This window comes from Crocodylus siamensis, chromosome 1 (genome assembly GCF_052110815.1).
Source record: "Crocodylus siamensis isolate JL-2025a chromosome 1, ASM5211081v1, whole genome shotgun sequence".
Classification (NCBI taxonomy): Eukaryota; Metazoa; Chordata; order Crocodylia; family Crocodylidae; genus Crocodylus; species Crocodylus siamensis.
This window is the reverse complement of record NC_143395.1, coordinates 43,328,305-43,348,430: the sequence shown is the minus strand read 5'-3', so window position 1 is coordinate 43,348,430 and position 20,126 is coordinate 43,328,305. Positions and strand designations below refer to the sequence as shown.

At 44.1% G+C, this 20,126-nt stretch overlaps 1 protein-coding gene across 3 annotated transcripts; it reads left to right on the top strand.

The window, feature by feature from the left end:
- Positions 1-2,338: 2,338 nt before the first annotated feature.
- Positions 2,339-20,034, top strand: LOC149872755 (glutathione S-transferase 3-like). Of its 3 annotated transcripts, XM_090033596.1 has the most exons (8): positions 2,387-2,432; positions 7,277-7,351; positions 7,476-7,582; positions 9,001-9,052; positions 14,213-14,345; positions 14,873-15,014; positions 16,316-16,447; positions 19,325-20,034. In XM_090033596.1, the coding sequence occupies exons 3-8, from the start codon at positions 7,496-7,498 to the stop codon at positions 19,469-19,471; spliced, it is 693 nt and encodes a 230-aa protein (XP_089889722.1). In that variant the 5' UTR covers positions 2,387-2,432; positions 7,277-7,351; positions 7,476-7,495; the 3' UTR covers positions 19,472-20,034. The 3 variants fall into 3 exon arrangements, with proteins under 3 accessions (XP_089889713.1, XP_089889732.1, XP_089889722.1); XM_090033587.1 differs by lacking the exon at positions 7,277-7,351 and having other exon boundaries at positions 2,339-2,432; XM_090033606.1 differs by lacking the exon at positions 7,277-7,351 and having other exon boundaries at positions 2,339-2,432; positions 14,213-14,359; positions 14,941-15,014.
- The last annotated feature ends 92 nt before the right edge of the window (positions 20,035-20,126 follow it).

Here is a 20,126-nt window from a genome sequence, read left to right as displayed (position 1 = left end):
CATTATAGGTGTTTCCATCTTAACACCATTACAAGATTGAAGATGTGATCAGTAAAGCTACTTATGTTGGATCCTTGCTTTTTATATCAAGAGGGGGCTGTTGCCATTGGGATGTAGTGTAAGAACTTTACCCTTCCCCTGGATCTCAATAGCCTGAATTTGATTACCTTTCAGGCATGCTACCAAAGCCATTTTAAAAAACCATGTTTTAAAAAAAATTTGGGATGTTTTGGCTGAACTTGTTACTTGCTTGAGTAATTTATGTTGTTGGTCATTTTTACTGTAATATTAGTTGTTTTTAAGGAGGCTACAGCTTTCTGTATGGTTAGAGGTGGGGGTTGATCTAAAAGCTGTCTATTGCAAAATATTTTTAATAATTCAAACACATGTTCTGCATGGGGAAACACTGCACTAGAAATGCTTCATCATTTGACATGCTTGCCCTATAGACAAACTACATCAAGAGGTTTTTTAATATTAAGCCCTCCATATCTCTAAGCAATAGGTACACCCTTGGAATGAGATGAATGTGGATAGTGTCTTAAATATTCACTGTGTACATCATTCCCAAGCTTTGTGTGGATAGCAACTCTGACTCAAGGCGGGGAACTTTGGGGTGGGTGTGCCAATGCTACTGCAGGGAGATTCCTGGAGGTTCCTGGCTGGGGGATCTTGCCCCTCCACTCAGGGTCAGACTGGTCACCATGTTTGCGGAGAGGAAGGAATTTCACCCTGTGGGGTATGAACTGCGGGGGGGTTTGCCTTCCTCTTGTGGGGGGGGTGTGGCATGGCCATCTCTGCAGGATCTCTTGATCATATATTGACAACATGTCACAGAAACAGGATATTAGTTGCTGTGGTTCCCCTGCTTTACCTGTGGCAGATTAGGATGCGAGTCTGTGTTGCATCAGGGTTGATGGTAGTATGCAGGATTTATTAGTAATGCAGAATGGGGTGGTTTGGATAGAGATGATCTGAACCACAGGCAGGTGGGTGGACTAGATGACCTCTGGAGATCCCTTCCATCCCTACTTCTCACTGTGCAATAAGTCAAATATTCATTAGTCCTTCAGGAAGTTTAAAACTAACAAAAGGAAGTTCTTGTTCACACGGTGCGTAATAAATGCTGGAGGCCACAAGTGGGAGAGGTACAGTGGAAAAAACCCTAGGCATACCCAATGCACTCTCTGTTTGAGCACCCACTCTCTGACCCTGCAACAAGAGACTGGGCCTATGGTCCTGACCCGGTAAATAGCAATTCCTGTGTTCTTACAGCAGCCCCTCTGCCTCCAACTCAGCAAAATGTGCCCAGCAATTTTGTCTTGGCAATGAGCTACAATGAGCTCTTTAGTATGAGGATGCGGAAGGCCTTAACAGCTGTGCTGAGCAAAAATGTTCCTAACAGAAATGTGACTTGAGCTGGAGAAGGTTGGGAAATGCACATCTAGTCCAGCCTGCTGCTCATCCCTGATTATCTCATCCCAGCCCAGGCTTTGTCCAGCTGGGCCTTAGAGACCTCCAAGGACAGAGCTTCCACCACCGCTCTGGGTAACCTGTTCCAGTGCTTTACCACCCTCCTAGTTTTCCCTAACATCTTTTTTTTTACTTTAAGAAAGATATTAAGATAAAAAAGATGTCAGAAGTACAGTAACCAGTCCTTTGTGCCCTGCTCATTAGATTGTTGATTGCTAGAGTCTGCAAAACATGTTTGAAAAGGAACCCTGTGTTTTCAAAAGCGAAGCAGCCTGAAAAGAAAGGCAGACTGCCACATGCAGCGCCTCATTTGGATGTGTCTGGAGTCTTGGAAGCTTGACTACCCTACGTTCTCCTACAAATGGACCTTGAGCTTGTTTGGAGGTTCTAGCAGGGGAGCGCAGCTATCGTATACCCTTGACCGAAGAACGGTACTCCTCTAGTCTGGGAAGGTCGTCCTCTTCGACCGAGCGCGCAGCTTCGGGAGGGACGCACATGGAGCGGTGAGGGAGGAAGGGGACACCCGCCTAGCCAGCCAGATCAGCCGAATCAACCCTGGCGATCAATGGGGTGACAGATGTCGCAGCCAGATCGCCCTCACATCCGAAGTTAACTGAAAGCCTCTGCGGTATATAAAGCTCGCAAGCAAGGATGACTTTCCGATTATGATGACATAAATGGATTTTTGTAAATGAGGATAGCAAAGCGGAGAAAACTATTCTATCAGTGGCTGCGTGCGAGTGTCGCCCCATACACCTGGTCATTCCAAAGAGAAAGCCCCTAAGCCCCCTTAAATTGTCCTCCCGAAAGCCTTTGCGGCACTTGCAAATAAGCAGCCTCCCCATTGGCCGCTCACCCCACTGCCCCCGCCCATTCCGGCTGGGGGAAGCGGCGCGGCGCGGCGGGAGCTGCACTGGTGTAGGCGGAGCGGGCGTGGGGTGATCGTCTCGGGGTGGCAGGTGCGTGGTGCGGGGTTGGGGGGTGCATGTGTGCAGGGGCCTGTGTATTGGGGGGGTGTAGGGTTATGTGGTGGTGGGTGTAGGGCTGTGTGTGTATGGGGGAGTGTTAGATTGTGGGGAGGGGTGTATAGTTGTTGGAGTGTGTAGGGAGCTGTTGGAGCCATAGGGTTGTGTGGGGATGTCAAGGTGGGTGGGGTTGTGTGTGCACAGGTGTGTAGGTTTGTTGGAGGGTCTGGGGGGGCTGTTGGCAGTATAAGGTTATGTGGGGGGTGTAGGGGGGTGTCTGTAGGGGATGTGTGTAGGGTTGTAGAAGGGTTGGGGATGTTGCAGGGTCTAGGATTTGTGGGGGTGGGGGGTTGCACTCAGGAGCCATGGGCAGGGTCTGTGCTGGCCTTGGGGGTGGGGGGGTGCCACTCCCTGTCCATCCTCTTGGCATCTCCCCTTCTCCCTGTCTGGTTCCCCTCTTCCCGTGCTCTGCGCAGTGGGCGCTTTCGAGGGTATGCTGGGCAGATGTTATCGGACTGTAACCGTTTAGATGCCCACCATGATGTAGCAGGATGTACTGTAAATGGGCACTGTCACATGGATGATTTGGGACAGTTATGGCATGACCAGGATGTCTGCATTCGCACATCTTGTCCCACTGTATAACTTTGTATTGTGACAAGGGTGACCTGTGTTCATAGCCTTGAAGTAAGCCTGGCTGCTCCTCTCCAGCCAGTGCCCTTCTGCACCTGGGGGTGCTCAGTTCTTTCCTCCAGCCCAGAAGTTGATGGTGCGGACCTGGTTGGGCAAGGAAGCCCTAACATAGCTTTATCAGCATGAGCCTCCTGCCTGCATCACGCTTACTCCTAGATGCATAGATTGCAGGGCTGGAAGGGACTTGTGGGGATCATCAGGTTCAGCCCCGCTGCACCAGGCAGGAAAGACAACTGGGAGTCAGGTGAATTCTCAGGATTTGCCCAGGGAGTCCTTGCAAGGTGGAGGTTGCTGCTCCTGCCTCCCATCTGTTAGGGCTGACCCAGGAGGAGAGGTTGCCAGTGAGTCATGAAGTGTCTCTGCTTTGCATGGTACTCACCCCCTAGCAGGCTAACCCCAGTGCAGAGGCTGGGGGTCATCCAGAGCTGTGCTGAACACGGGCGGTTGCTGCTGCTACTGCTGGTCACATGGGCATAGGTGCCACCTGTCCTCTGAAGAGGGGGAACTGTTCTGTGCCACTGGGCAACCTGAATTCAGTCCCACTAGCCTTCTGGAGTGACCTGCTTGGACAGCAACTCTTGGTGTTGTGTTCAGAGAGGAATGGCATGAAATCAGTGAAATGGAAACCCCTTAGTAAGTTCTGCTCTCAGTTGCTAACACCAAGATTGCAGAATGACACTGAGGCAAGACTTCAACATTGGAAAATGGGACCTGTTTGAGCCAAGTTTTCCTCTCTGGTTGCCCAGTGCTGTATTGTCTGTTTTGGGGGGCTTTTTTTTGGCTTTTTCATGTTTGCTTCCTGGTGTAGGGAGAACAGAGAGCAGGTCTTCCATCTGCTGCGTTGATCCAAGGGCAGAGTGAACAAGCTAATCTGTATCCCTTTCCTCACTGTTCTTTCTCCCACACAAACACATGCGGCCTTGGCACTCCCACACAAACACAATCCCAAACTTTATGGGCTCAATGGCCTCAAACCCTTGCCTGATTAGTCAAGGCATGCAACGGAGAAGGAACAATGATCAACAGGGCTCAGGGAGAAGACGATTTATCTAGGATTTATGGAAGGTATAGATAAGAAGTCCTTGCCACAGCTTGACTTGCCCTATGGGCTGTCTCAGTGTAGCTTTTAATCATATGTGAAAGGCAATATCTTGCTTATGGGTAGGATTATAGGACTGTGACAGCTGGGACCTGGCCTCTGAATCTGAGAGGCATAGATAGCCCAATGTTTGATTGTGTTAGGAACAGCTCGGAATCTGTTTAGGGCCTGCCATGTACAAGGAGCAATACCCTGGTTTAATTTGGGGGGGGTGGGAGGGTTGTTTTACAGTGACACTAATCTCTGGCAACTGAAATGAAGTATACAGAGCTATTTCTCAACTCCCCCCTTTCCTTAGCTAATTCCTTTTGGCCTGTATGGATTTCTCAAGGAGGATGTAATATCCAGCGAGGGCACGTATACAGTACTCTCCTCCCCAGTCAGGCTCTGTGCTTTGAGGCCCATCTTTGTGTTAGGGGCCCGAACCAAGCTCATTAAGTTGGTAAAACATTTCACTGACTTCATGTATCAGTCATTTGGGTTTAGCTCATAAGAGGGTGGCATCATCACTTTGTAAAAATTTCTGTTGGGCTACTTTTTGTTGGCATGCCCACATTAGTTACAACCTCTCTTATAGAGTTACTGTTGGGATATAATCTAAATTTGATTTTTCTGCACACTTTCTGGCCTTAAGTTAAAGTTTTTATGTATATAACTATTTCAAAGAATGCCAGGAAACTATTAACACACTTTAACACCTCCATTACATACAATGTTCGCTTTCTGCATTTTACTCAGCTTAGGCAAGTGAATAGCTGTTGTTGCTTTGTGAGTCTCATGTTCCAATATTAGGTTTGAGTGAATTCCTGTCTCCATTGATCTCTTTGGGTGTTGGACCATATCACCAAGCTCAGAGTTTGACTATCCTTAGTTAATTATTTTCCTGGGTCTTTAATGGCCAGCTGAAGTATTTTGGCTCTTTTTTTAACTAACAAGCAATTGTATAATAGTACAGCTGTCCTCAAGGTCTTCCAGAGGTTACTTGCTTTCTTGGCTTACACAGGAGCACTGCAACATTTGAAAACTGTAGTCAATTGTTCACATGCCTGCATATGCTTTGCCAGAATTACTTAAGCTGTGAGCTAGAAAAAAATCTTACAGAATGAGGCATTCTCCACTTATGCAGAAACTTACCCATATGAACTTATTTATCTGCCCTAGAAGTGCTGCCTAAACTCTCCTCTCCTTTGCCTGCCAAATGGTGTCTGGCTCCTACTGAGACTTAAACACTAGTCTATTCAGAAAATAATAATGAAAAATATTTTGGAAAGCTGCTCAGAAGCCAATTTCACTCTCATTTCAATATAGTGCAGCAATTTAAATGTTTGAAAGATTATGCCCTACTGTAAGTGCTGTTAATAAAAATAAAAGATTCTGTTCAGCAGCTTAAGTTTCATGTCAGCCTGAGGTCTGTTTCCTTCTATATTAACTTCTGACCAGTGCAAAAACAGTCTTGTTTCAAGAAATTGGATATATTAGAATTAAAAATGCTTACCTGGATCCCCAAAATGAGAACCAAACATTAGAAAACATTTTGCTTGAACATTAGCATGCCATACTTTCATGTTCAAATGCTACAGAGCATACAGCAAAGTTCTGTGACATAAGAACTAGTGTTAGAGCATCATTCTGATTTACCACCTTATTTCCTTACTTGATGAGTTTGATGGCTAAAGCTGGTTATCTTTAATAACCAAGGACAACCCTGTAATCAGTATTCAGAAAGATTTTTAGAAGTTTGCTTATTTCCTCATCAGCTTCCTACTAAAACAATCCAATATAAATTACTTTATTTAATAAGCAACCTGAGCAAGGTAGACCGATGACCTTGTGTTACACAAGTTAACATTTAGGTGTCTTGCCACACAATGGAATCTATAGTTTGCATTCTCTCTCTCTCCCCCTCCCCCCCACTAACACACAACTTGTTTGCACACATTACAGACCATCAAGCTTGCATATAAACTGCATACTGTAAGTCAGTTGGAAGGATATTGTTACATTCTTAGTGAATTGTGTAACTTGATTGGAAATTTGGTGCCAGAATGAGTAACAGCAGTGTTAATTGCCAGGGCCCCAGGAATGGCAGCTAAACTTTCTCCAGATTTATTTATTTGTTCACACAGTCCTCAACTTACAATGTTTTGAGTTGCAACGTTTTGCACTTACATTTATAAATTGACACCCTGTTTTGACTTTGACATCAGTTTCAACTTTACAACACTTGGTGTCTGATGCAACTTTACAACAACTTGATGTCCGATGCAATGCCACATCTCCCTGGAGAACTTCTGTCCAAACTTCCTTTCTTTCTTTAAGAAGGCAGACAAGGTACCAGAAAAACCTGCAGCCAAGACTCCTGAAAAGACTCCAACCAAGAGCCTTTCAAAAAGTCCAGCAAAGTCACCTCAAATAAGTCCTTCCAAATCAATATGATTGCTATATATAAATACATGAATGTAGCTATATTACTCATCTATAATTGATTGACTACAAAATTCTGGGGTATTTTAGGTGAAAATAGGGTATCGGGCCTCGGTTCAGGAACAAATCCCCTCGTTTTTAACATTATTTCTTACGAGAAAATTGGTACCGAGTTAAAAGGTTTTGACTTAAGACACAGTTTTCAGGAACCAATTGTGTTGTAAGTCCAAGGACTGCCTGTATATGGTTGGAGGCAGGGGATCCCTGTATAAAATTGTGCATGATCAGATTCTAGACATAATAATTTGGACCTACTAACTTCTGTTGTGAACTTCGGAATTTGCCAAATGTCCTTCAAACCTGACACTCTCTACGACATGCAGCAAAACTCTCCTCTTTTGGTGGGCAGAGAAGCCATTCCACTGTCAGAATGAAAATGGGAGCTGGTGGCCCCTTTTACCCCTTTTATGCACCACAGCTTTTATGAACGCCACTAAGGACTTTGCTATTACATGAAAAGTGCTTTAGTACAGCAAGCTACAAGATACTACCTTTAGTGTTAGACCCTTTGCTGTAACCTCCAGCCCTATAACATCTATGCTTTCTTTTGCTTTTTCTGAAGTTCTTAGATCGTGAAGAATACAGCGATACTATTAAAGTAACTTAGCTGTACATTGATAAACACAACCTATTTCAAGTAAGTATTTTAGGGAATTATTCTCCAAAACTAATTCAGCATTTTTCAATATATAACACTAATTTCAAAATGATTTACAAAATCTCTTAATAGTAACTTTTACACATCTCCATGTATTTGTCAGGTGGTAAGAATCTTGGAATCATGGCTGGAAAACCCAAACTTCACTACTTCAATGGAAGAGGCAAAATGGAGTCAGTTCGCTGGTTGTTGGCAGCCGCTGGAGTTGAGGTTAGTTGTTGTATATTTAACTATAATAAACTGAGGATCTGCCTCAGCCAGAACTTAAAATTAAGTGCCTGGGCAAAAATGAAGCAACCAGGGTAGAATAAACTGTGCAAACTAAACAAAAGTAGTAAATATACGTCCGTGAATATGGATGGATGAACCTCCATGTTTAAATTGCACCTTCATGCTTTGGCTATGACATTCTAAATATGAAAAAAAATTCTGTCTTGCGTCTGAATACTTACAGTTTACTGGTAAGTAATGTAGCAAGATCCATGCTATCAGCTTTGGACAGAACTGAAACAAACTGATAACCTTACATATCCCAGACTATCTGCTTCTTTTACTTACCATTCAGACTTGTCCTTCCAGCCCATAGCAGTCAGTTAGGGGTTATTTCTGTGCTTTTCCTACCCAGATTTCTCCTGCTTCATCTGATTGACTTGTTTTGAATGCGGGTTACATCACAAATATTTTGTTCTTCATTGATATATGTATGAGGCCAGACAGGGCTGTAGGTTATAGCTGTGTTGGTCTAAGGACATAGGCAAACAAGGTTCTTTGGGTAAATCCAGTATCTTTTATTAGACCAATGCAAATAGTTGGAAAAATTCTTCTCGGCAAGCTTTTGGCTACAAACAAACAAAGAGGCCAAACAGGACTTTTTGGGCAAAACATAGGCACCGACTTCTGTTTCTGCTGGGTGGGGATGATGGACTTGTCAAAAGTTTTCTGGATTTCAGATGACAGCCCTCTTCCCTGGGGGTCCAGGGGCCTCAGGCCCCCACATACTTGGCACCTCTGGGGCACACTGATCTGCACATGTCAGCTATTTTTATTCTCCCCTCAAAAGATCCTACAAGTGAATTACTGTAGTGAAATTAAACACCAATTCAGAAACAGCAAACTGATGTTCCATAATCTTTCCTATATTGACATGCTTTCCCTGAGCTCAGCTTAAAATGCCTCCAAACTTGGGTCGAAGTTTATCTTATGTAGCTAATAGAAGGATTTGGAATAAAACAGAGTAACAGTGTCATAAAGAGACAAACACTTGGTCAAAATCTGTCTGTCTGCACCCATGATATCTATGCCAGTGATTTTGGAGTAACTGTGTAGTACCTCTCTCATCAGTAACTAATTTTACATTTCCAAACCCAAGATTCTTTTCATTGTGGCTACTAGATAAGCCAAAAAATGTTACTTCATCAAACAGAAAACTTAGTACATCTTTGACAGTTGTTGCCACCAGCTGTTGTCATACAGTAGTTGTCAGCAATTGTTGTCGTCTTCTTCATAGTTTCTGCGTTATGTCCGTATCCTGTCTTCAGATTCCTTCGGTTATCATACTCTGCTGCTGTCTTGCTTAGAGAGATCTGAAAAGATGTGGTTTGTTTCCTTTTGTTCCCCTCCCCCCACAGTTTGAAGAAGAATTACTTGAAACAAGAGAACAATATGAGAAGCTCTTACAAGGTAGGTCCAGATTTCTGAAGTGCTTGACTAGGTTTCTCTTAATTCAGGAGAGCAACAAAGCAAAGACTTGGGGAATTTAGGAAGAATTCATTGCTTTTCGTCCATACATTGGAGAGGTAAAATGTGAGTGCCTGGACACAACATGTCAGTGTAACTAATGTAATGTCAATTTTACTCACAATGGTAAATTGCTCTGTGTGGACAGGCTAGTCACTATCCTGGAGAAGCTGTTTTCTTTAGACATTATTATATTGTATTGTTATACGATGAAAGTTGGGATGGGAGGAAGGGAATGGGGAGGCAAAGGAAAGCTGTTTTGCCATAGACAGATTAACTATACTGGAAAGAAAGTGAATCAACTATCCTGATTCTGCTGTAAATTATATTGCAGTGTGTTTTTACTACATCTAGGTTTGTATGCCATGGGAACTGGGGTAGAGCTGGACAATATCTGTTTGCTCCATGTTTATACAAATGCAAAAGCTGATTCCAGCAGTATAATAAATATGTTGTATGTCCAAGTCCTGTGTACTGTGGCCAATTAAAGGAGTTGTCAGGCTTGTCACTGACAAGCATGCCCTTCAGTTAGCTGCTGTGACTCACTGCAGATGAATCTGCTCATTGGAGTCCTAAAGATCACCCTGCTAAAAACAATGCTAGAACATATGTGTTCTGATATGTCACATCATATTTCCTCTCTCCATCTGAGTGGTCCTTTATCATAGGCATTAATCATCATGGACAGTTAGAGCAGTGGTGCTCCAGGCTTTGGTCTGGGCCAAATGAGTGTCATGAGGCTAGTTTGTGAACTGAATTGATCCCATGTGTCAGCAACAGACTCTGGGGCCAGGCAATACCCTCTCCTGCTCTGAGCACTGAGATAGAGCTCTAGGGCCCAACACTGGCCCTGCACACCAGGATTGGGCTCCTGGTACCACCCCCTCCTGGTCCCCCACACCATGATAGGATCCTAGGTCCTGGCACTGCCCTTCCGTGCCAGGGCAAATCACCCCTGCCCCTGCACAGTGGGATTGGATACCCAGTCCAGTGCATGGGTGTAGAAATTTGGCAGCAGGGGAGCAGTGCCATTGGTCCCCCTACATCAAATTTCTGGACCCATGGGGAGCTGAACGGGGCAGATGATATGGTACTGTGGGCCAGGGGTTTAGCACCCCTGCGTTAGACCAAATGTGCTCAAAGCATGAAGCCGGTACTGTCCATCTTTATTATCCTGGCAGTCTAGCCCTGCAGCTTTTGTGATCTCCTGGTGGTATTTTGCACAGATTTAAATAATTAACTTTTTGTTGTTGTTGTTGTTCAGTCAGTTCTGAAACTGGATGTAGTGACTGGTTTTGAGGCCCATAACAAAAAATAATGTTGGTCTTCTCATAACTGCAGTGATAAGACATTGCTAGACTTCTTTTTTTGGGGATGTTTGTCCCACTCTTTTCAGAATAACTGTCAGAACTCATTAGACTTCTTCATTACTTCCTTCTGCTCCCTAAGCAAGTGGGTTGGATTTTAATAAGCTGCAAAAGCCTGCCACATCCTGTGCTAACCAAAGTTTCATTGTATGTGCTTATAGAACTTAATTTTCTGTGTTCAAAGGCTTTATTTCTTGGGTGAGCTTTGGTTTGTGTTGCAGGGTACTAAGGTGTGCCTGCTTCTTCAAGAGCAAAGGCAGCTTAGTTTAGGGACCCTAAGAGCTAGGCAGGGCTCCACAGAGCTAGGGTGGCCTTGGCAGCAGGGTAATCAGGGTATTAGTTTGCACCTGCACCCAGTCAGCTGACCAGAAGGAAACAGGGCCCTGGGCACATATAGGCCCTGGGGCTGGCAGGGAGATAGTTCTTCTTCTCCATCAGCAGCAAGGGGGAAGGAGCTCTTGCAGAAATGCTACTCAGAGATGCTTCTGGTAAAACTAATGAGCTCTAAGAGCTTCTAAAGTATCTAGGGCTAGGAGGCACACATTGTTGAGAGAGACGCTTGCCTCCTTAAAGAGGCACAATGTGACCTCCAATGTTGTTATGTTATAGCTCAGGGGCTTGTATTTATGTTGTTGTTTGAAACCAGTGGACCAAGCAGAGGCTATTGGACAGGAAGCCTCATTGGGGCACACTACCATGTAGAGCCCCAGCACCAGAGAGGGCGCTGACCCAGGAGGCGAAGGGGCCCCGGTGCTAGAGCACCAGTGAGGGCACAGCGGATACAGGGGATGAAGGGACCCCAGCACCAGAGGGTGCAACTATGAATGATGTGTGCCTCCAGAGGTTGTGGGGGGCATTACCAACTCAGGCACATACACATTCAAACTAGCCTAGGCACGTGCATACCGATCACCAATTCAAGCACATACATTATATACACCAAAAGTTAGACAAAAATCAATTTTTCATACCCACATACTCAGTACACATACACAGATCACTAATTCATATGTCACACTCTCTCTCACACACACACACACACACACACACACACACACACACACACACACACAACCCACAACCCACCTACATATAGGTTAGTTCCTAACTTGGATGGCACAGTATATATGTGTGTGCTTGGGGTACCTGGGATACTTGGGGGAAGGTTAAGGTGAGAGAGAGAGAATTAAAATGCAGGGAATGAAAGTTGCCAGAGCTAAGATTAGAACCAGTGGACTAAAGAGAAGGTGGCTGAGGAACTGAGGCTTGGGTTTACTTAAGGTAGATTGGGTCTGGAAACTGAGGCAGACAGCTGAGATATTGATGTGGGGGGTCAGATAAGTGGTGGCAAAAAAGAAGCTGAGGCAGAAACCTGGTTGCTCGGGGGGAAGGAAAAGCAGTGGGGATAAGACAGTGGCAAAGAAATGGGGTTTGGAGGCAGAGAGGAGTTCAGGACAGGTGTTGGAGGTGGCAGTGAGCCAGAAGCAGGAGAGGGAGAAATGAGACAGAAGTTAGAGGGGTGAGGAGCAGAGATTGGAGGAGGGCCAAACCACAGTAAAGCAAAACCCAACTTAGGGGTCCAAATAACAGTTTTATTAAATAGACCACACACTACACAGCCCCATGAAGTTATTGGCTGGCACACACACGTGCGCACACACACACGCGTGCACACACACAAAAAGAGACTCAGTGGATGGGCTGAGGTCCAGGTAGGGAAGAAAAGCAGAGTCCAAGTCCTTGGTTGAAGAGGGGGTGGGGGGGTGATAGCTACCTATCCAGGCTGGAAAGAGGTCCTTGTCCGGTAGGTGTTGTCCAGAGTGGGGGTTGCTGGCAGGGCCTCTAGGTGAATAGGTGGTGTGGCATGGTGCTGGTCCAGATGGAGAGGGCATCCCAAAGAGTCAGTCTTTACTGCCCCTTTTATGGGGCAAACTACCTCTGATCTCCTATGGGGAGGGCCTGTCCAGGCAAGGTCAGTCCTGTTCCAGAGGGCTTCAGGTGTTCTTACTGAGCATGTGCAGCCTTGGCTCAATGGTGGGTTGCCTCATCTTTTGTTTCTTGAATGCTGAGGGTGGTTCCAAGGGCTGGGTCATTGATCCAGGTATTGGTGTTGATGGTTTGATCATTCAAAGGGAGCTATTTTAGACCTATTGCCATTGTCTCTCAAGCACCCTCATTCATCCCCATTCATTCAGGAATCAAGTTACATAGATGGGGTAGATGTGAGTTATGAGTTATACAACCAGGCCTGGGGATGGGATGGAGACTTGACAAACAAAATGGAAACTTGACATGACTTAAGCTAACTTACATGTGTAGGCTTAAATTGTATAGTACCAGTAAAACAGTAATATAGAACAGTAAAAATCAATAAGAACATAATAGTTATACAATATAAAGAAGGAGAAAAAACAAAACAAATACAACTTGCTACCAAAATAAAATGCTGAAGCTTATCCTATGTCTTAGCTCACTTATACTTATCTATAGGGGATAGAGAGGGAAAGAATAAGTCAGAAATGGTTGGGGAAGGGGAGGGAATGCATTTTAAAAGAAAAAAAAAAAAGAAAAACTGAGGGGCACCGCGGCAGCAAGCGGGGACTGCCCACAGGCGGCCATGGTGATGTTGGCGATGGTGGGGGAGGGAGCACATGTCCCTCTGTGCCCCCCACTACGTGTCACTTGTGAACGCAGCTACTGAGGCCAAGGGCCCAGTGACAACAGGAGGCCGAGCTATACTGTAGCCTCATCAAAAAGGACGATGTTTAAATATAATCTGTGAGGCATTGGGCATGGTAAAAAGGTGGTTTTTGGAGCCACGCATCTAGCATAAGCCTTGAGGTGTCCCAAGAGGCACTGACTTTGAGTAAAACCTAGCAAGGGATCTATGATGAGCAGGGTCTACTGGGGTTCAGCAGGTCCATGACCACACAAATTTGTGAGCAGCCTCCCAGGTTATTATTTCAACCAACAAGACATGGCAGGAAAGACTAGAAGGTGCCCACAGGCATAGTCACAGAGGCCTAGGGTCATCACAGCCATCCCTGGGGACCCTACACCGTGACAGTTTGGTTTACTTTACATTTTCATTGTTTCACTTTGGGTTTTTTTGTTTAATAATGGGGAAACTTATAACTTCCAAACACTGGTATACGGAGAGTCCCTTCTGAGTAATAAAAAGTTGCTTTTATTGATGCTCCAAAGGTAATCACTTTATCCCTTTGTCCCAGTGCTTCAGTGCCAGCTGTAGGGACTGATGTGCATAATCAAGTTATGGCATTATGTGATGGATTTTTCTTTTAATGAGTTAGGACCACAGTAAACTTTTCTTTTCTTTTTTTTCCCTGTTGAACTGTAAAAATTGCTCATGTTCCTTACCAGCCCTAATGATTTACTGTTGATGGTTTATACCAAGTTTTGGCAGCATTTTTTCCCAGCAGTGGGGCAGAATGACCCAGCTTGTGTTCAAATCAGATCCAGCTGCTATTGCCACTTCTCTCTGTTGCCTTGCCACAACACTAGACAGAGAAAGTAAAGTCCACTGCTAGTTAATGGTGCCAAAGTCAATGGGCTGTAGTTTGACAGTCCCTGGCCTACACTGTTAGACTCTTCCATCCACAAATTGTAACTGATTCCATGTCATGATAAGATTTAACCTGAGGCAACTGCAGTACTGTAGTTCAGTGCAATAATCAGTTTGGTGTGGTATTATGACTTTTCCTTTTCCTTTCCATAGACGGAGCCCTGATGTTTCAACAGGTTCCCATGGTGGAAATCGATGGGATGAAGTTGGTGCAAACCAGAGCTATTCTCAACTATATAGCAGCAACGCACAACCTCTACGGGAGGGACCTGAAGGAGAGAGCCCTGTACTTTAACATCAGTACCTTCACTCAGTCTATTATAATAATTAACGTAGAATTAGGGTTTATCTAGTATACCTCATGTCTGAGGTGTACACAGTCCTTGTATATGCGTCTCAGTGGCATTAATCTGTTGCAGAAAAGGTCAGATTTTAGAATCATTATATTCCAATGATCTTGATTTAAAATCGGGGACCTGTTGGCCAAGTGCTTCGATTTGTAACAGAATAGCCCTCAAGCTTGTTAGCTAGCATTACATTTGACAGAGGTATACTAGAAGATGGGTCTAACCATCTTCCTTTTTATATTGAGGAGAAGCAATGTTGAAGTGTTTTATCTGCAAAATGTGACTTAAAATAGTGTGTTGCTTTTAGAAAGCATTATGCTACACAACAGCATTATAAAGCAACTTTTAAAAAAAATGCTGCTTTTGATAGAAGTCTGTCTAGTCTCTGGGAGATATTTGAGTTAAATTTGAATTTAAAAATCAAATCTGTTTTTTGGGGTTTTTTTTTTTTTTCTTCTCTCTTCAGGATTGACATGTATGTGGAAGGAACAACTGACCTAATGCAGTTAATTATGATGTTCCCTTTCTTATCAGATGAGGATAAGGAGAAGCAATGTGCCCTAATAGTCCAAAAAGCCACAAATAGATACTTTCCAGCCTATGAAAAGGTGTGTGGCAGCAGTGAACAAACACTGAAGGGTAATATGAGAGCAGTGAAGTGTCCAAAATAAGGTGCTGGAAGAGTGTCCAAAATACTGGGATGGAAGGGATAGTGGGATAGCACTCTGTAATAACTATAGCATTACCAGTTATAGTTATTGAGCATTTAGAAGACATCCAGAATGTTAACTGTGTAGTAAGTCATGGGATAGATGCAGAAATTATTGACTCTGTGGAATGAGTTGTAACATATGTCACATTAAATTATCTTGACAGTCCTTCTTTGTTTAAAGCCTCAAACCCACAGGTGTCAAACTTTTATGGTCTGCTGACCAGATCCACCCCATAAAGATCTGTTATCTGGCCTCCAGTGCCGTCCCTGGATCTGAACTGAATTGGACCAGTCCCACAGGAATCCTACTGTATACAGTGCCAGTTGCAGGTGCTCTGAGAAGGCACATAATGCCTCTCCTTGGACACGCATCATATACAGTGCTTGCTTCAGCCAATCCACAGGCACTCCATGCAGCTATGCAACGTGGTCCAGCCTGAGCAGGCACTGCATGTGGCACAGTCGCAGACCTGACAATATCTGGGGCTCAGTGTGTAGCATGGGTCACAGAGTGGCTGGAACCTGCACTTGTTCTGTCCAGCCTGGGATCCGTGCTACACGTGATGTCTGCACCACCTAGAGCACCCATTGCAGCCACTCTGCGATGTGCATCACAAAAAGCACAGATTCTGGAGCAGGTTCTATGGACCCTGGATCTGGCATGGAGGAGGGGGTCTGTGGACCTGCTGGCCCAATCTGGCCTGTGGACTGGCCCCATGTCACTCATCTAAAGGAGTTTGACACCCCACTCTAATCTAATGTAGTAACATACTTGTAGAACATGGTTGTCCCTACAAGGATTAAAATGTGCAACAGTGTCACGTTGATCTTTAAAAAGCCTGCTTGTCAGTTGGATTTTGGCACCTCAGTTATGTGTATGCTGCCTCACTAAAACTAGACAGCGAGGCTGACCTGCAACTTGCTTTTGTGCATCTGGTCCTACTTTACTTACTTCAGGTCACAGAAGCTGTTCTTGCTTGGAACACAAACTGAACCCAGCTTTCCAGGAGTTTGTGTTAATGTTCTCCCTCTTTCTACAGTTGGAAGAAATGACAGCATAGAATTTAATGTGCTTCCATCGGAAAGTGGTTCAGGCTGGTGAACTGGCTGTTGATTTAAGCTTTCTAAGAGGTACCAGCCACAGCTGCTCGTTTTTTCATGGTGGCATTTCTTTAGTGAATCAAACTTTTTTTTCAGGTTTTGAGAGACCATGGCCAAGAATATCTCATTGGCAACCAGTTCAGCTGGGCAGATGTTCATCTGTTTGAAGCTATTTTAATGGTAGAAGAGAAGAAGTATGATGTTCTCTCTGAATTCCCTCAGCTACAGGTAGCTATGTTAACAAATACACAAAGTTGAATGATGGAAATGTTTCTTGGCCATCTACATGGAAAAATAAACCTGAGCACATATAGCAGTTATAATATTTTTAAAAGCCAAAAGACTAATATAGTGGCTCTCTAATAAATGAGTTATACTCTACTTCCTGACAAGGGCAGTTAGCAGGTAGGACTGGAAGTCTACCAAAATCTAAGCCAGATCCTATCCCCATATTAGACATGTAAGTGGTATTTGGACAAGTAACCAAATCCCTGAAAACCATTAATAGAAAGGTGGGTTGGTTCTCCTAAAGTTAAGATGAAGGCTTATTACAACCATAGATACTAATGTTTTTCAGGAACTTGAGCAGGGCAAAATATTGGGTGCACAAGTGCAATCCTAAATGGAATATTATCTTGTGCAAAGCCTACTAGTTTTTAGAGTGACTTCTTTGCAAGCCTGTGGAATTCCATGACAAGGATACTGCCTTGTAGAAGGCAATGTAAAGTCTGTAGAATAGGTTTTTTTCATCTTCTTATCAGTTCTCAATGCTTTTCAGTAGAAAATCATTTTGGATAACAGGTTGTGACTTTTAAAAACTATGGATAATTCAGCTACTTTACTTTCACGATGTCGATATATTTATTGCTAGTCTGGGTAATGTGACTGGGAAGGAAAGCCAAATTCCCCATTGACTAAGGGCTTTGTTACATAGTAATTTTGGGTGGCTCCTGAAGCACTTAAACCCTGGATTGCCCACACATTAACACCAGAAACTAGTTTTAAGCACTCATTATGTAGCTCAGTTGCATCAATCCAGGGCAGGATTATCTCTGATCCATTTTATCATGCCCATGTTACACTAAGGTGTAGCCACTCTAGGCTACACCTTGATTGTAAACATCCCACCTGCTCCCCCACCACCAGCCCCACTGGCCTGGATTGGGCCCACTGCCCTCCCCAGTGCCTCAGAAACCCTGACACCTCCTGGTGGCCATGTGACACCTCCTGGTGGCCATGTGACTCCTGATCAGCTCAGTCTCTACTGTAGTCCTTGCTTGATTGCTCTGTGGTCTTACTGAGGATTAAATAAAAGAGACTGCCCCCAGGCTTTAGGGGAAGCCATTGTCCATGCATGTTGCTAACAGGCCCCTCCCAGACCCCACTAGTTTCAGTTTGGCCCTTAAGCTCAGTAGGTCTTTTTGCCTGTCCATGCGTTTGCAGGGCACCTGTAGCCTTAAGGGCTCCTTGTGTCACCCCATCCTTCCCTATACCACACCCCATGCCTCACAGGTATTATTTATAATCATTTGCCTTGTAGGGGTCTTGGCCTTATCAGCCACCTCCCCTTATGCTCTCGCTGGGCTTTTAGCCCAGAACCATGGTACAGGACCTGGCTTCTAGGCACCAGCCTCCCTGTCTGCAGGTCCCTGACCCTATCTGTCCTTTTTGGACATTTGGTCCCTCCTGGGCCAGTAGAGGTCTCCAGGCAGTCCCTGGCTGTGGTCCCTCCTGGCCCGTTAGCCCCTCTTGAGCTCTGGCCCCACCCCACCCTCAGGTCACCTGAGACCTCCGGGTTTCACCAGCCCTGGCAGTCTCTGTCTAAAGCCCCTCTGGGGCTATTAGCTCTTTGAGCAGGCCTTGAGCTGGGCTCAAGGCTAAACCACCAGTGTAAACTTAAAACAAAAACACCCAAGCCCAAACTCTCTCTGGGTTTACCATGAAATAAGGAACACCTGCCTGCACAAGCAAGCCTTTGCCTCTGCCCCAGGCAGCTTTCTCCTGTTCCTGGGCCTGCGGAGTCACTTACCCAGTTTCATTGTCACTTGAGGAGCCCTGCTGCTCTGCAACCAGGAGCCCCTCCACTCCCCTTTTCATGACTCTCAGGCCTAGACTACCTGACCAGCTGAGGCCTTGGGCTTATAAAGCTGCTGTAGATGTGTGGGGAGCCTGCTTCAAGACGCTGGATATCAAGCATGTCAGAGCACTGAAATTGGTGTGCTTCAGTAGCCTTCCGTGTCACGTATCAGCGTCCCCATCCTGAAAAAATGGCAGCGGGACAATTTGAACTAAAACATGTTTGAGCTTTAGTTCAAAGCACCCCACTGCTATTTTTTCCATGATTAAAATGAAAGACCTCCATAGATAATATTTTAGATCACTCTCTCTAATATTATAGAACTTGAGAGCTCTGTATTTTAAAATTTCAATTTCCATGCACCTTTTCAATTATTTTTATCTTTAAAATACAACCAGCTTGGGCAGTATTTTGGAATGAATAATGATTATGCCTCATCTCCAAGAGCTTTCTCATATTTCCATGTTTATCATTTATACGCTTCTATCTCATGTTTAAATCTTATTTACACTTCCAGAATGGGAACAAGGGTAGGGCATTTTGTATCACTTTGTTTCAGTGAAATTAATAGGTACGATAAGTCCATGAAGAGTGGTGGTTCACAGCTAGGCTCTTAAAGTCCCATTATATCTTATTAAATGTGTACCTCATTTCTTGTATCTGCTTAACAGATACAAAGATTGCAGGTGGTGACTTGTCTTTCAGTGTAATGCAGCAGGATTTTTTGCCTGCAATTCAACAGTAAGACCATCCTTTGCCTGAAATGGTTATACAGAAATGCCATTCTTGCAGGGATTTTCTCGTTTGGCTAAACTTGGGGCATTGTAAATTAAAAGAGATAAGAACCACCTCAGTACATTGGGAGGAGCCATTTGGAAAACTTAAACAGTCCCTACTAAGGTTAAATTAAAAGCTGGTCATTCAGGCATCGGTCAAATCAATTGATTTTTACTCATGCAACTTCCCCTTCCAACCCCATCCTCACTTTAGTCCTTTAAATGTCTTTGTGCTGTTTCCTGTCTCTTTAGATGTTGAAAGCAAGAATAAGCAACATGCCCAGAATAAAGAAATTTCTGGAACCTGGAAGCCAAAGGAAACCTATCCCCGATGATAAATATGTGGAGACTGTGAGGAGAGTTCTCCAAATGTATTATAATGTAAAAGCAAGTGTGTAGCTGGTTCAGAAAGCAATGAGAAGCTCAATGCTAGCAAATACTTTCTCTCAAACTCTGTGAGAGAAATCTATTGAACTACAGAGATAGTTATACTGTCCTTGACTGAATAGGTAGTTGACTGTATCTGATAGCATTGTATGTAATATGCAAGAATTAGTCAAAACTCTCAATTACTAACAGTTTACTGAATGTAACCTTTGTTAAATTTCTCTTGTTCTGGATGAAATGAGCACATGCATGTAAAGTCCATCATCCCCCTCCTTCATCCCAAGAAACTTAGAAGCTTTTTACCAGCCTGAAGATGTTCTATCAACAAACACCCAGGGTTTGCAATGAAATACAGATAGAGGTCTCAATTTTAAGCTTAAACTTAATATTTTGAGGGTGAATTTAATCATGGGGAAACATGAGAATAGTTCTAAGAGCCTGAAAGGCAATCCTAGACCTTCCAGCCTTTGTGGGACACCAGCATATCAGCTGAAATGATATCAAGTCAGGATATTAGCAACACATTTTCTCCCTCTTAATAAATCTTAGTTTAAGATGTGTGAGCTAACATTGCATGAGTGTCTCTCTCTTTTTTTTTTTTCCTGCGTAGTCATTCAATAATTGGAAAGACATTTTTCTAACCAAAACAAATTCTTTGATTCTTATG